General features: G+C 37.4%; 1 protein-coding gene across 4 annotated transcripts in view; it reads right to left on the reverse strand.

Moving 5' to 3' along the window:
- FSIP1 (fibrous sheath interacting protein 1) overlaps window positions 1–17,103 on the reverse strand; it is a 72,486-nt gene that overhangs the window by 54,909 nt on the left and 474 nt on the right. For 2 of the 4 annotated variants that reach the window (XR_012580802.1, XM_074542799.1), the window contains exons 1-10: window positions 16,578–17,101; window positions 16,082–16,205; window positions 15,556–15,742; window positions 14,579–14,728; window positions 13,028–13,200; window positions 12,059–12,143; window positions 10,528–10,626; window positions 6,421–6,512; window positions 5,597–5,704; window positions 2,040–2,204 (exon numbers count right to left, since the gene is read on the reverse strand). Coding sequence is in view for 3 of the 4 variants with exons in the window: in XM_074542799.1 (XP_074398900.1) it covers window positions 2,040–2,204; window positions 5,597–5,704; window positions 6,421–6,512; window positions 10,528–10,626; window positions 12,059–12,143; window positions 13,028–13,200; window positions 14,579–14,728; window positions 15,556–15,742; window positions 16,082–16,174 (1,152 nt within the window). In the remaining variant the exon portion in view is untranslated. Of the gene's footprint in view, window positions 1–2,039; window positions 2,205–5,596; window positions 5,705–6,420; window positions 6,513–10,527; window positions 10,627–12,058; window positions 12,144–13,027; window positions 13,201–14,578; window positions 14,729–15,555; window positions 15,743–16,081; window positions 16,206–16,577; window positions 17,102–17,103 lie in introns of those variants that run through there. The other 2 variants (XM_074542801.1, XM_074542800.1) reach the window with 2 other exon arrangements.

Here is a 17,103-nt window from a genome sequence, read left to right on the forward strand (position 1 = left end):
GCTATCAAAGAACTCTTCATGGTGATACACATTAATTATCTTTTAAGACAATCCAGCCTACAGATATTATTGTTTCTTTAAATACCATGTTCATTTGCTTTAGTTTTCAGGTAGTTTTTCAGTTTTTCAAGCTGGTAACTGTACTCATCACACACAGTCTAACACTCCATATTCTTCAGCCTATCATTTTCCTGTTTCTTTTAGGATTAAATTCAACTTAATTTATTCTTCCCCAAAAATATTAAGTAAGACAGAAACATTTTTAAATATTTAGTTGATTTGGCACCAGAGCAAAGAAACATTTCTGAGAGAAATACAGTTCTGATGAGAAACATTTCCATGTAAAAGAGAACATTAGTCATGGAAAAGCATTCTTAATCCCACTGGACCACTTGCACAAAAAGATGAACATGTCTGCTCCTCTGCTACAACTCAGCTACAGTATTGCAGGATAACTGAAGCCCATTATTAAAGATTTCAGAGTGACAGAATAGTTCCTGTATCCTGGCAAAGTGTCCATCAGTGGCAAAAAGGACATCTCCCACTGAGGCAACAGTGATTAAGTGTCTGCATTTTGGACGCTACATCTAACACAATGATTGGAAGAAAAGAATGTGCAGCTTCATCATATCCAACTTTAAGCTAATTCTAAATTAAAATCATAGAACTACAATGTCTGAAAGTTTTTTTCATGCTGCAAAACAAAATTGAAGGGAACTGCTTTTCACTAATGAAAGGTAACAAGGAATTAGCTACCTGGTTTTGGTTGTTAGGTTTAATACTATTCAAAAAGATAATACATTACTCTTTGATTAGCATACACCTAAATGCAGATTTCTGTCCAAATACTTCTGGGCTATTACGTGAAAGGAAGCAACAACAATAACTTGGACAAACATTTCCAGACAAAGCATTCATTATCACAGGCAAGTCACATTAACCTCAAGGTGATGTCTTACAACACTGAACACGAGATCAGGCAATCACTGGGAAGCTCAGGGTAACAACTGCAGTGGTTATGTGATTACCAGCAACAGGGAGGTGCTTTTTCACACATTAGATCCCAGCTGGTAAATGATCAACATGAAAATGTGACTCCTCTGGAACTGAGCTACAGAAAATACTGCTAGAGGTAAAACAAAACCTCATGTTCAGAAAGAAGCCAATAAAAATGACATTCAAGTGCCCTTACAAAAGGAGAAAAAAACAAACCCACAGGTATTTTAGCATCTTAAAGGGATGTTTCTCATACACTGGTAACTGAAAACAGTTTTGTGAATGAACATTTTTACACATATTCTCTGATACATCAGTTCTGGCCATAAGAGGAAAACATTGCAGAAGTATATAAGCTTTGCGCAAATAAACGAAAAATAAGAATCAGGGGTTTTGGTTTTAAACCCCATTATAGTAGAGGCAACAGTACTAGGGCATGGGATAAATTGTAGTCTTCTAAGCACAAAAGTCAAACAATCACTTCTCAAGGCTGAGACCTTGATTCTTAATCTTCAAATCTCAATATTACTGGCAAGGCAAAAAGACAAAGGCCATTAAAAACAAGGGACATACAATTTCAATCCATCTCCTACAGTCTTTAACATTACTTATCAGTTATTGCCTTATCCTTCAGATCATAAGTGAACAGGCACTTTTGGTATCCTGAGATAAGAAGAAACCTAATTTTAATTCCCAAAGGTAAACTATCATGGATATTTTGTTTCTATGCTGAAAAATACCACCCTCATGCAGATAAAAATGTATGAGTTACCATTTTCTGTACCTTGGAAGTGTGGAATCAAAAACTCTTAAAAACAAGTCAGTTCTTGAATTACCTATGACTCAAAATAACAACAAATTATTTTTCCATTGTTTTCTACAGCTAAAATTTCTCACTTCACTCCTTAACACATAGACTTGATGAATAAATAGAGGATCCTAAAGAAAAATGCAAAAGATACAAATACAGATGTACACAGTATTGATCTCAAAACACACTTCAAATAAAATATCAAGTAAAATAAAACAGATCTGTAACCTACCTGATATATCTGGTTTGGACATTTTGAGCTAGAGCTGGAAAGAGCAGGAAACTCCCCATCAGAGAGCAGCAGGTGAAGCTTATTGTCTATCTCATTCAGAAGATGAAATTCCATCAGTTCAGGTGTGTACCCTTCTCCTGGTGCCTGCCAGATAGGTACATTCTCCTGATGGAGGCACAGAAAATACTTAAGCTTCATTTGCAAAGGAAACAGACCTCAAGGGCAGTTGCATACCAAGTGTATTTATTATTCCCATAAACCATACTTAATAATAAAATGTACATTTTCATCCATCTCAGTACACAGCTAAAATCTCCCAAATATTCATGTTCCTAGCACACTCAAGAGCAGCTATGGACAGAACAAGTAGAGACATTCATACATTCATTACTTTTAAATATAACCAAGGAGCAACTTAAATGGACAACCACTTTCCATCTGATAAAGGAATCAAAAAGTGAGAAAGACTAACCAAAACTTGGTTTGCAATGAAACTGCAGAGGTTGATATTACAGCAGAAACCACCTGGAGCCAAATCTCAAATGGAGGGTTTAAGATGTAATGTGATGTTTGCAAGGTACCACCAAAGAAGAAAACAAGGCATTCACAGGAAATGAAAGGAACTGCTCTGAGATCAGTAGCTGCCATCCTTCTAGAGCCCCTATGTGTTATCACAGAAACCCTGGGAGAGACACAAAGCAGAGAGTTCTTTTCCTGTTCATGATTTACATGACTTGTTCCTCTTGATAGCAGTTAACACCTGAATAACACACATGAATATATACTCCTAGTACATACAGCTGCATATTGTGAGTGAGCTGGGCCACTTGAGCCAATACCCACAGACAGATGCAGGCTCCCCACAGCAGCTGGGCACTCCCTGCCTCCACTCAGGGAAGCAAGTCTGTACAACCCACCCACTGGGTATCAGAGCAGCAGATTGCATCTCTGCCTCCTGACCACAGCAGAATGAAGCAGTAGATAGGAGCTTAGAAGAGGAAGGATCTGTGGAAGGACATCAGTGTATTGCTGGTTTCCTTTCTTTTTCCTACCAGAACAGGACCTTGCCCTAAGACTCCAACATCTATCTTGTAAGAAATTCATGTCCACCATTTGTCTCCAGCTTCCAAATTAGTCCTCTGGCTATTCAAGCAGTTGCATCCATACAAGAGGAGGAAATATCAGCTTCCAATTACAATGCCACTGCTATGAGTTCATTTGTGGTTCATCCCCATTACCCTAAATCATATTAGTTGCAAAAAGGAAAAAGAAGCATAACCCAAACACCTGTCATAAATTATCTTCATTATAAATGAAAAAAAAAAAAAAGAGAAAGAAAAAAAGAGAGTCAAGAGTAATCTTGTTTGTGAAACAAAATCAGTTCTAATGCTTTCTCATACAAGTATGATGAAAGACAACTAATGAGCCTGACCAGACCTGAGCTGACTCCAATATAGTCACTCACAAATGTCTCAGACGCTTGCCAGCTTTGTGGAAACATCTGTTCAGCTGAGACAGTGACCACAAAAACATAAGTATCCAGCATGGTACTACATTTGTGTCATGTTAACCACCTCCTAATCAGAGAATGAAAATCACAGAGCAGAAACACAGAAATGAGTCTACAGGAGTCTGGTAAGGTGTAACTGAGGTCATTAGCTACAGCTCAGGGTCTGCATCCCATACTCCAAATATCCAAATTACCCCAGCAGTCATTTTACTCCATGATGAAATGGACTCACACATTCTCTTTTGTATTTTCATGATAGCTTTGCTTGGAAAATAAGCTTCTGTCCTGTCAATGTTTCCTGTGTGTTAACTCAGAACAATAACTTTTATAACAGCATGGTCAGTGCTTTCTGTGGAACATCTGAAACAATTATAACCCTGCAGCTTCAGCTTTTACAATTAAATTAGCATGTACTTCTAAAATATTTTAAACACTCATAAAACATTCGTTCAAAAAGTGAGAAGTGCCGTTTGGATATTTGGCATATATAGCAGTACAAGTCAAATGAGGTTATCTAATTCACATTACACCATACAAAGGAATTCATACAACATAACCAGATCTGCCTTGATTGACAAACTCTAAAACATTACTCCAGCCAATGTGATTGCACAGCTTTTTAAAAGTCAGAATAAATAAGATGAAAGAGGTCACTAGCTGGATAGTTACCTGGGCCAGCTTGAAGTTGTCTAGATTACTCATTAGCTGATAATTTCTTCATAATTTTTGTTATGAAGTAGCCACAGGAAATGCCTCACCCGTAAAAAAAATTCAAATGTGGGAGAGGAAGAATCCATCACCAGACTAGACAGGTCTAAGTTACTATTATCCTTTCTTTCTAAGGTACTATCCTATCCTTTCACTCTAATTTGAGAGGGGAGTTAAGAGGTTTTTCTCTAAAGAAATGATCTAGTACAGACTAGAGTAACCACAAATTGCCATTCTTGTCCATGGTATCAAGAACATACAGCAACACACATGTCCTGTAATATGATCTACTTCATATCTAATATTAACAGTGAAATCTCTGTAGATACACGACAACATGATAGTGACATGTGCCAAATACAAAATGGGGACAAATGTTACACTTTTCCATTGTCTTGATGCCTTGAGAATTGAAGCAAAAAAAAGTACATACTGTTAGTTGGAATTTGCATTAGCTACTCTGTATAAATGCCTCTCAATTCTATGACAGACACTAGCTTAAAGAGAAAGAAAACCTGGTAACTACACGTTTTGAGAGAATGCTTTTCCAATCAATAAAAGAAATTATTTTTTAAAAGCCATTATTCCCTAGGTCAGAAGGCTATGTTTACTAACAGAAGGTAGTTTAAAACATCTTCAGATCTTTAAATGATGACATTTATCAAACTGAAGACCATCTCCTAGAAACAGTGATTGATGGGACAATCAAATACTCTTTGTTACTCTCCATGAGGATGATTTTTATTCACTTCAGCTCCTGCTATTACTGAAGTATGCAGACTGTGCACTGTTTAACAATTTTATGTTAAAGCATAGATATCTAATGTTTAAGCAGACTTTATGTACTTTTAAGACAGACGGAACTGGAAGCCACAAAAAGACGTCACATTATCTTTCTAAAGGGACACAGAAGCTTCATAAATGTGTATTTCCCCAATTATTGCATTTTGAAGTCCACTCATCAGTTGTCAAAAAATTGTTGTTGAGAGGTTTTTGCAAGTAGTTGCTGGCCTTCCTCCCTGAGACCACAGCACTAACCATTCAGATTGATACTCCACAACTTCACATTTCATGAAAAAAAAAAAAAAAAAGGTAATGAAAAAGGTAATGTTCTAAGATTCCCTCCTCCTGTGCCTAACTTTTCTTTTAGGTTCTGATGTTAGTAAAATTAACAAAAAAACCAATGAGAATTCATTTTTGGAGAGAGATTTAACAGGATGTATCCATATTTTCTGTCATATCTCAGTAGGGTATTTAATGGTAGAACTAAGATCAAATTTAGATTTTCTATAAAAATAAGCCAAATACAACAGAATAGTAGAGACTAAATTTGTCATACCTCAAGATCTTGTAATTCAGTTCCATCTTCTGTATCTTTCAGTAGCTCAGTTAGCCTTTTCCTTTCTGCCTCAAGCATAACAAATTGGTTTCCTGAATCCCTTGCTAGCTGAAATATTTACAACAAGAAAGAAACCCATGCTTAAGAACTCCACTAACTCAAACACCTCCAAAACAAGCTTTTAAACTCTACGAAATTAACAGCCAAATCTTGTTCATTTCAACAATACAAATTATCACTCTGACAGAAAAATATAGCCTACATATAATAAATTTATAATCTTATCTTAGTCTTTGACATAGTGGGGAGGCAAATATTTTTCATTGGATGAAAAATCATGATACCTACTAGGTCCTCACAGGAAAAAAAAAAGCAGGAAAATCAAGAGATGTATTTTCTGACAAAACATGGTCCCATCCAGGCTACACATGAGCAACCTGCATATCTATCCCTTATTTATGCATCAGGTTAACAGTAAATAAAGTTAAGTTTATTTAACAGTAAGTAAATTTTTTAAAAGTCTTAGGATATTGCTCTTAAAAAAAACTATGTCCAGGCACAAACACAACAATTCAGTTTCCAATACTATTTATCAAATGCATAGAAGCAGTATTATCCTAACCAATATGCATCCAAGTTGAGAACTATCTAACACAGTACTCTGCCATAAATAGCAGTTTTAACAGAAAGGTAATTTCTTCATTTATGCCTAATTAGCTTCTAAAGTTCCTGATTTTAAGAGAAAACTGTCTCCAAAAGTACTTATTGACTGATTTCTAGCTAACATATAAAAAATGTTATTGGTTTTATGCTTCAATGCTTACCTCAATGTTCTTTTTAATGAAATGCTGGCTGGTTTTATTTTTGCTATGTGCTTTTTCTGCTGGTTTTTCTGTTTCTAATTCACTTGGATAATCTAATGTTTGAGGAAGAAAAGTTGCTACATTAAAATCATTCCTATTTTGATTCTACAAGAACTGTAATAACATCAATCCCATTCAAACCTTTAGCAAACATATAGAGTCAATAAGCAAACTTTTTGTATGATGTTTTCGTTATTTGTATAAATAATATTATGCATTTTTTGTATTAAACACATACTATTGCCAAAATCTAATTTCATTTTCAACTTTTTATAATATGAAATCACTCAATGTTACAAAGGCTAAAATACTTTTGGATTTCTGACCTCAAAAATGTTAAACATGGTGGCCTTAAAAGCCACAGCATTCCTTTAAACCCTCTCATCATTGCAGTTTTCTCATCATTACAAAACCAGACAATAATTTTTTTGAAAACCACAGAACTATCTGGAGACATATCAAGTACATTTTTCTAAATAAAACAGCTGAAAAACAGATGATATAGTTGATATTATTATAACACAGCTTATAAAACAAATATTGTTAAAAACTAAAACTCACCATAGAGCTGTAAATCTATTAAACACACACATGATTTTCAAATAACAATAGATTTCTATCCATGACCAAAAAAAAAGGCATGATTCTGTTTTTCAGAGACTTTCACCACGCTTAAAATAACAATTCCTTTACAAACAGCAAATATTTGTCACATTAAATAACAAGTCTAAGCAAATATAATCAATTTCTAAATCTCAAGAACTGTTTCAAAAGCAGGCATGCTACTTTTTGCTTTTATGGAAAGCAGAAATTTGAAAAATGGGTGGGTTATTTCCCTACAAAATTTACCATTACCAGGCAACATCATGTGTCACGGAAATGGATCATATAGGAATGTAAGCATTGATATAAAGATGACAAGTTGCATCCTGAAATGAGCAGAACACATCAAACCCAACATAACATGCAAGACATACCTTACTTCTAAACTATATCTTCCACTTGACTGTAGAATAGCATTTTTGAGAGGGAGCTATGTCATGGTTTGAGCCTGGCACAGAGCCAGTGCCCCCCATGAAAATTCCTCACCCTGGTGTCTGCTGTGAGATGTGACCAGGAATAAGCAAAACAGGCTCTAACTTAAACATAAAGAACACTTTATTACTTAAACTACAGGAAAAGAAAAAAAAAAGAGATTGAAAACCTTACAAAAAAAATTTCCTCCTCCCCACTCCCTGACTTTCCCAATCCGATACATTCTCCCAAAACACCAACTGCCCAGCCCGGCACGACACTTTAGTATACTCAAACTGCAGTTCATGAAGAGGAAAGGAGTCCTTCTTGTTCCATAGGCTTCCCCTGGAAACACACTGAAACCTCGTGTGCTTCCCTGTCACTTCGGCACCGCCCGGAAAAAAAGTCCTTTTGCCGCTTGTGACATCTTCCTTCCATGCCCAGTGCTCTCACCACTGAGACATGGCCAGAGCTGCTTTTAGGGTTGTCTTTCAAGGATGCCTTGTCTCACTCCAAAAAGGCACAGTCTCTGCTTTGGGACATCTGTCCCTCCCATATTTTTCCAACCCCCTGGGGCCGGGGGGTCCTCACGAATGAACCCTCCTGGTTTTGAGCCACTGCCTCCCCCTAAATGCAGTCTGTGTCACAGGAACAACTGAGTCCATGGCCACAAGAAAAGTCCAGCCAAAAAGCCACTCCAAATCATCTCTCCCCATCCAATCATCTCCACGTTCTTCGGGCCAGGTCCTTGTCTCATCTCATCTCTTATCTCCCTTCTTATTCAGCTTCGAGGAGGATTAGCATTTTTGCAAGGCCCCAATCATGAAAGAAAGGGTTAAAAGTTTTCAGTCTTTGTCTGTCCTGGGACGAGATGATACTCCCACACATGCTGCTGCTGCGGCCGGCCGGGCTGCACCCTTTTCCCCCCCCCTTTCTCTTCCTGGGCCGGCTGCTATCACCGCCGACTCTCCCTCTCTCTCCTTCCTGGGGGGGCGGGGGGGGGGGGGGCTGGCTGCCCGATGTCTCGATGTCTCTTGGGGCTCCTCCACCCTTCCATCCTTGAAGGCCCCTCACCTCCCATCTCTGTCCAGGTCCCGGGCCTACCGCATGGCTGGCCCTCCCCCGCCCAGCAGCAAGGCTGGACGGGGGAGAGATCTGACCTCTTCACAGCGACGTCCCAAGAGACAGTGCCAAGGCCAGTGCCCTGCTTTTAACCCCTGTGTATTCTCGGAGGTGTGTCCAAACCCCACTGGCTACACCGGGTGCCAGTCTCAAACCCAAAACCTTCATTGGTTTGACCACAGCTTCCCAGAATTCCCACTCCTTCCTGGTCAAACCACCACAAGCTATCATACAGAACATCTCAAAGCATTGAAGAAAGAAGGGACAGACATGGATCACTGAGACAAAGAATACACTGAAGACTGCCAAGGGCAATTAAAAGAGAGATTGCAGCTAAAGAAATTTTCCATATGCGTTTTGGTAGATTTGGCACATATTTCAAAGATTTGGTATAAATCTTGATGAGACTGATGAAGTAACAGCATAAAACTAGTGCATACATTCTTCTTCACAAGCTCCTCTTGTTCTTGGTCTGCCTTTATGACAGCTATGACATAAAAGAAGAAATCCAAAGCAACAAAAGAAATCCAAAACATAAGAAATCCAAAAGCAACAAAACCAGTAATTCTTAGCTATTCAGACACCACATGAAAAGCCTCCAGGAAAAATAGTAAATGTCATTTAAAGCAATATATATTGCTCACAAGCTGTAAGTGATCTCTACTTCATGCATTCCCAAAGCAGAAATGTGCAGAACATCTCAAAATAGTGCAAGTGATAGCAACTCCCAGCCATGCCTGTACTGGAAGCTCCAGAAGTCAGCGCTGCATTGAATAGTGGTAGTGAAACCTGCCATTGTTATGCCAAGGGCTCTCCAGCACAACTCAGGAATTTTGGAGAGAGAAGCTGAGGGTCAAGCTTTACTTTAAGGGAGGAATGAAAATACATGGTAGAAAGACAGAGAAATTAAAAGCTCCAGCCCACAATGATAAGGTCACATACTGGGTAACTAAGACAAGTGCTAACATGACAAAAGAGCTGAGTACCACGTTCAAAAATTAAAACATGTAGTCACATTCTACAAACTGCAGAGATATTGCTGCCATCGATGCTTCAGCCTTAAGGAATACACTTATGTTACATCTTTGTCATCTTAGCCAGTCAGGAAGATAGATTCCTTCTGTTTACACAGAATGGTAGCTGACAAAGAAATAAACAATTGCAGCTGATAGCAATGGCAGTTGAAGCTATTATTCTTATGTCACAACACATGTGAAAAGTTACTAACCACACAAATTTGAATTTCAAATAGGAAAATAATAGAGGCATACAAGCACAATTCCATTTATTTTGACATGACAGGACACACTACACCACTACCAGCATTTGAAATGTCTGTACAATGCATGATAACACATGGTCCCTAAAAGAATCAGCAGGTGTTTGAGTTTTGCCAGAAAGTACTTATTTCATAAAAGCAATGCAGACTTTACAATAATCAGAATAGCAAAATATAAAATAAGTTGCCTGAAGATTTATGTTTGACACAAATCCAAACAATTTCTGCTGAAAACCAGAAAATACAGAACAGTTGCAGTCAGATTCAGCACCACTTGTCATTTCTAGATAGTTTCTTGAATATAAGCCTATTAATAAAACTAAGATACCTTAGAGTAACAGCAAAGTTTTTAAAGAATTGCCATGAAGAATCAATGACACATTTTACAATATATCAGTTACACACCTCTTCCTTTTGAAACCCAACAGTAAAAAATTTTCTTAGCATGTTGAGTAAAATGTCTTAGATAAGTCACATAACTGTTCTCTTCCTTCATTTGCAAAAAGGTAAGACCTGTCACTCTTCCAGTAAGTAACTTTCCTTTTTCCCATTTCACTGGCCTTGCCAAAAATGCTGAGTCTTCATTACCCACCCATTGCATATGTCGTTTTGCCATTGCTAAATATACAAACTCTACCATTAATAAAGCTTACCCTGGTTTTCTTGGGCTTTATGGCAATTATCATCCTCAGGATTCATGTGTGTGTGAAATACTGAAGTGCATATTTCATCCTCTTTAGCATGGGAGAGGTCTGTAAGGAATTTTTTCCAGTAAAATTTAATTGAAATGTATTTATAGAAGATCTAGCATCATGTGTGTCATACAATTGGAAAGTAAAGAAATTCACTTGCATAAATGACATAAGCACTGTATTTCTCAAGAAATAAAGAAGGGGGAAAGTGTAAAGTGTGAGTCACATTTATGCAGTTTCTTATGGCTGTATTCATGTTCTTAACAACTACTGCCCATGGAAGACAATTCACATTCTCAAAGACACAGCCCAAGGCCCTAATGTTCAAATGCTTCTACAGACACCATGTGCAAGTCATCTAAAACTTTGAATGAGAGTAAGGCATCCAGGTTTTCACAGCTGGTGTCTGTGCATGAATTATTAGACATACAAGCAGCTTAGGTCAAGGGCATAGTCTAGAAAAACAGTGTTCAAGCATTCTAGTTGTTTCAGTTACTCAAAGAAAAAAAAAATCTATTGAAGTATTCATAGGAGCCAACTGGAAATACCAGTTAGAGCAGTAAGTCACAGTCTATACACTTAGCACTTACAGAAAAGGACTCATATTCCAAAGAACCAAACTAATTACATGTGATTTTCATGTGAAAAAAATATACAATAACCACTAATAATGCAGTGTAATGGACTCAACTGAACAAATGATTTTGTTAAACAGAGAACAGGGTAAGGAATTTAGGGTTGTTTAATTAACCCCTGATTTACATTTCTGCTGAGAGTGTGTCAGAAGGTTTTGTTGTGCCTGAAAGGCTTGGAACACTTAAGTTATTAATGATTTTGTACCCGAACTTGTGCTTGATTTCATAACTACATTGAAAACTATAATAGCTCTCATATATAACTTATTTAATAAACTCTATCAAATTCAAGTTCTGAAAAGCAAAATATATTAAATGTATTCCATTTCAGTATCAACCAGGGCAGCCATCAAGACATTTGTTTAATTAAATAAATAAGACCTGAAAAGTAAGGCTCTACCATGATACAGAAAATATAAAGATCAAGCTGGAGGAAAGCAATAAATCTAAACTATGCAGTTTTTTCAGTGCAGTACACCAGAAACCACATGATGCACATGGTCTCTACAGGAGTTACTTTTGAGATAAAGGAGTTAGCAGTTATATAGCCATGTTTGTCTACTGTTATTTTAATATATCCTGACATCTACTGGAGGCTGCCTAAATATCACCCCTGTCAAATTGTTTCCTTCCCTTAGTAACCCAAACTTTAGCATAGAAATAAAAGCAGGCTACATTGTAAATAGTAAGTTTTGCTTAAATATTATAACCACACACTGCTACCGCTATTATGCATGTCCTTCAATATTCAAGCTGAGATTTTTGCTCAGCAATAACCATTCAGATCTCAAATCCCTATTATCTCCCCAAAAAGAAAAAAGATAGGATGTATCACAATTCTGTTTCTCTTTACTTACCAGCTGTATTATGCCATGGTGATAACACAGCCAAAAACTGGTTTGTGTTTTCCACCTCCTCATTGCTTCCTGTGGTTCTGATGCACTATTCAAAAAAAATAAACTGTTTATGCAGAGATACAGTCATGTATTTAAAGTAAATTCTTTACAGGAAAATACATTGTCTGCTTATCAGATCTAATGAACTTCAGACCCTATTAAAAATTACTCCTCTCAATTCATTTTCTTCTTGAGGCTATCTGAATACCTCCTGAAGTTATGACAAAAGTATGGTGAAACTTTAAAGCCTCTGTCACACATTGTCTTTTATGTGGAGACCCCTTCACCAGACAAAGAAGTTCTGTAACATCTGTGTGGCTCCAAATCCAAATCCAAATCCAGTGAAATTATGAAATGTAGTCAAACCAATCATATTTTTTAGGAACTCAGATTTCTATTCATGTAAAGCAGAGGAAATACTAACTTTTTTCAAGGCATTTAACTGCTAGAAGACAGCACAGGAATAGGGTAAAGGAATTTGTATTGTAGCATTCTTATGTCTTCTTCAGGCAGCATCTTTAATTTCTTCAACAACAGAAGAAGCTGAAACAGCTGGGCCTAGGAAGGATCCCACTTGAGCAGAACAAATGCTTTTTAGCCTTTTAGGGTTCACTGATGTTAACTCCTGACACACCTTACTCTCCCTGCAAGCAGACAACTCAAGCAAAATACTATGCTAATAAACCACACTCAGACAGCTGTGTATTTGGCAATTTGTCTTATCAATTTTTAAGGACCATCTCCTTCTTTCAAAGCCTGCCTAGCCAACATGTATTAAAAAATATCCAATCTTACTTTTTAAAATCCATTTCCTAATTTTGGTTATCCAGCTGTGAGTTATTTGATAATAAGGCTTCTCTGAAATATGATAATTCTCTAAGACAGTACTCTAAGATATATCAGTCACAAAATAAGCAGAACACTTCTAACCTGAAGTTCTTCCCAGAGCATTGCCCTGAGTTCTCTGCCTTGCTTTTTAACTGCTTTTTCCTTTAAACGCTGTTTTTCAAGTATGGTGTCAAGTTTATTCATTTTCTTTACAGCTGCTTGAATCCGAGCATTTATGTCCATGTCTTCAGAACATTCCAAGTCAGAAGAGTCTGCTGGAGAAAATATTTAAAATTAATGTTGGCTTGAAGCATGTCAAAAAAAAAACAAACACTAAAAAGCAGTTCAAATAATTTGGCAACACCCATAGACAAGAATACAATATTCTGAAACACATGTTAATTTCTAAACCTGTTTGGAGCAGGGAAAAATACAAAAGTCTTTGCAACAGAGTGCTGAATCAAACTCCGAGCTGTGTCAGTTGGATATGGAGGTGTGAGAGAAGAAAAGTCACCTATTTTGGGCAAGTAATTTGATTCACATTTATAATGGCAGAGTGACAATATCTCCACAGTATCAGCAATAAAACCATTGACTTTAAAAATATAAAATAATTTTTTCAGCCTGACTTGTAGAATACATTTTGAAATTAATAATTCAAAAGAGCGACTTTTGAGGGAGGGTTAAGAGAGACTCTGTAATATCTCTGCCTTTAAATATTAGAGAAGTTTCAGTCTTATGTCTTAGAAAAACCAGATTCCAATACCGGTTCAAGAAAACTATTGCTATAAAAATGAAAAACTGTGAAACATTATGGAAACTACCATTACTTAATTAAAGTAGATTTCTACACTGTGTCCTTTTTTTCCTTAAATATGCAGACTATAATTATAACTTTTACCTTTTCCTCTTCCTATAGCATCCTCATGTTCTGTCCTCTTTTATGGCTTCCACATCAAGAGTAGAGGAAACAACTGCAGCACTGCCCCTAATCCCACAGATTTACAAATTTTGGAACCCTGCAACACTCTGTTTCATTTTCTAATCTTTTGAGGTCAAGCTTTTCATAGCCATTGATCCAACCATTTACTGTGATGCACTGGTCTACTTTATGCCATAAAAAGATCAGAGATAAACAAGGGGAGAGCAATAAAAATCTAAGTGAGCTACAGAGGACAGATGGACCAAAGGACAGATGGTAAAAAAAAGAGCACTTATTTCAACTGGCCTGAACTCAGCAGATTGATATAAACCTTAAACTACTGAGTGAAGCTTTAGGCTGAGTTCTATTGAATTTCTGTTCTGTAGATATTCATGCCATGTTTGGTGACCAACACTGCTGCACTGGATATGATAACCACTGAATTCTGCCTTATTAAACTGATTGAATCTACAGAAAAGTCAAATTCTATTATAGCATTAAAGAAAATTAATATCCATTAATAAAGCAATCTCTAAATAAAGAATTCATCCAATACCTATTGAAAAGCACAATTCATATACACGTTCAGTTTGCAGTATTCTTTTATAATACAGAATATACACACAAATACATGACCATTACAAACTCAGAAGCATTAATAAGAAAAGGAAAAGGTTTTATTGCACTGCTCATTTTATACACCTAAAAAGTACTATCTGATTTTGCATTACCTGTTTTTTCTGGGGAAGTTTCACAGGATTTCAAAGTTTGTGAAGTAGTATCTGACTTTGCATTACTTGGTTGTCCCGGGGTAGGTTCACAGAATTTCAACATATGTGTTTCAGTGCTTTCATCTCGAGAATCTGAAGTAGAGGTACATCCTGAAAAACACAGGGAAAAGCCTTTCACAGTAAACCAGATACATTTTTGTCAATTAGGGATCACCACAGAGCCCTTGCAATGAATTAATTTTAAAAATAGCATATAGTAGTACACCAGAACTCATGTTAAAAACAGGAGCCGGAATCAAGGTTAGTTAAGATTTCATGACCCCAATTCTGTCATGAAATCTTAACTAAATTTCAAGACGGTGTCGAAACATCTGCTTTACTCACTGACCTTTGCATCTTTATTTGTAAACAGTTGGACACTCCAGAACATTAATCCATTACCATTTACAGAATGACAGAAGAATGCCATGAAACCCTTCTGCAAGTGCTTCAATTAAAGTTATACACTGCATACTTACATTGAAAGTACTTTATTAGTATTAACATTGTTCATTTGTTAAATACTGTAATTTATAACCATAAATTCCAGGTTTTAGGACAGGTGGACCACTATTAGGATACAATGTTTCTAACAAATGATCATGATTACTCTGAAAAGTTTGATAAAAACATCTTAATGAAAACACTTTCTAACATGATTCCATGGAACACACATGAGTTTTAATTATCTTTTAAGCCAGATCACAGTTTATGGTGCCACAAGACATTTATTGTACTATACAACAGGAATAACACATTTCTTTCAAAGATGGATTTCAAATAGTGAAGAAAAATGAAGGTATGGATTTTGACATCTTCTTTTCCAGAATTTTGCCTATTTGCAACCTCCATTCCCTCAATCAGCAGAATTTTACCCAAACTATAAAAACTTGATATTTGGTCTAGACACAACACAAGAAAGTTTTAGTCATTCCCACCTGACAACTCGATGGGATTCCATAGACACTTGTGAAGAGAGATGGTCATGCTCTCCACTGTTTGCTGATCACTTCTTACTTCCTGGACATCAGATATAAATCTGTCATCACCTTTGTTTTCTGCTGGACAGCCATCTTCTAGACTGCCACTCTGGTAACCATCAGCCAAACTGATGGGTGAATCTACCTATGAAATGCAAATTATTGCCACCATGAAAACAGGGATGTTTTGGGTGAAGAAGATAACCACAATACTCACATGCTATCACAAAGAACAACAACAATTCTGTACAACACTGCAGAGTACTTCTTAAATAACAGAACCATTTCCAGGTCTGATTCTGATGCTAGGAAAGAGCTCTCTTACTTAGATTTCATATTGATTCTCCAGCTCATCATTCCCCAGACTGTCAGATATGGGGTTGTCAGGTTAGGGTACTAAAAAAGCAGAATACTACTTCTTTAGCATTCCACTACAAAGAATTAGGCATGGAGATTTTAACCTGCTGAAGGAGAGAAAAATTACCTCTTGCAAACATGGTTCTGGTGTTGTTAACTCCATAGATGTATTTAAAGATCTACAATTAGGTCGAGCTAGATGCAGGCCTTGAAATTTCATCCAAGCTCCTACGTGTAATATCCACTGTTACCTAAAACGGGGGGAAAATCCAGCAAAAACAACCTTTCAAATGAACAGTTTAATAATAAAGAACTACAAGCCCTGCTATATTTCAGATATACATGTAAGTTTCAAATGCTTTCTAGCAACTCCATTGCAAGGTTTTTCCAGTTCAGACTGGCTTGCCACTCAAGTATGCACTTTTCTTTTTAATATACATACAAATATACATTTATATCAAGCCAACTGAAGTATTCAAACGTGCTTATTATCAAAGACACTTCGAATAGCACACATTTTACAAATAATCTCACAACAGAGGAATTATCATGGCTGCAGTTTAAACTACAGACACACGCGTTTCACTGAAAAAGAAAACAACAACAAAACTGTGTGAATTCACAGGAATTCGACGTCTCAGCGCATCATGACGCGTGCTGGAAATTCTCAGAGGGCTCAAATGAATACAAGCCTTTATTTCAGTATAAGGGAGGCAGGGAGAGAAGGAGGCAGGGACGGAAGGAGGCAAGGAGAGAAGGAGGCAGGGAGGCAGGCAAGGAGGGAAGGAGGAAAACAGGCAGGGAGGGAGGGAAGAAAGAAAGCAGAGAGGAAGGTAGGGAGGCAGGCAGGGAGGAAGGGAGAGAGGCAGGGAGGAAAGAAAGCAGAGAGGAAGGCAGGGAGGCAGGCAGGGAGCGAAGGAGAAAGGCAGCGAGGCAGAGAGAAAGGCAGGGAGGCAGGCAAGCAGGAAAGCAGCGAGGCAGAGAGGCAGGCAGGGAGGCAGCGAGGCAGAGAGGAAGGCAGGGAGGTAGAGAGGCAGCAGGGAGGCAGGCAGAGAGGCAGCAGGGAGGCAGAGAGGAAGGCAGGGAGGCAGAGAGGTAGAGAGGCAGCAGGCAGGCAAGCAGGAAGGCAGCGAGGCAGGGGCCCCGTCC

The sequence above is a fragment of the Zonotrichia albicollis genome, chromosome 6, assembly GCF_047830755.1.
Source record: "Zonotrichia albicollis isolate bZonAlb1 chromosome 6, bZonAlb1.hap1, whole genome shotgun sequence".
NCBI lineage: Eukaryota > Metazoa > Chordata > Aves > Passeriformes > Passerellidae > Zonotrichia > Zonotrichia albicollis.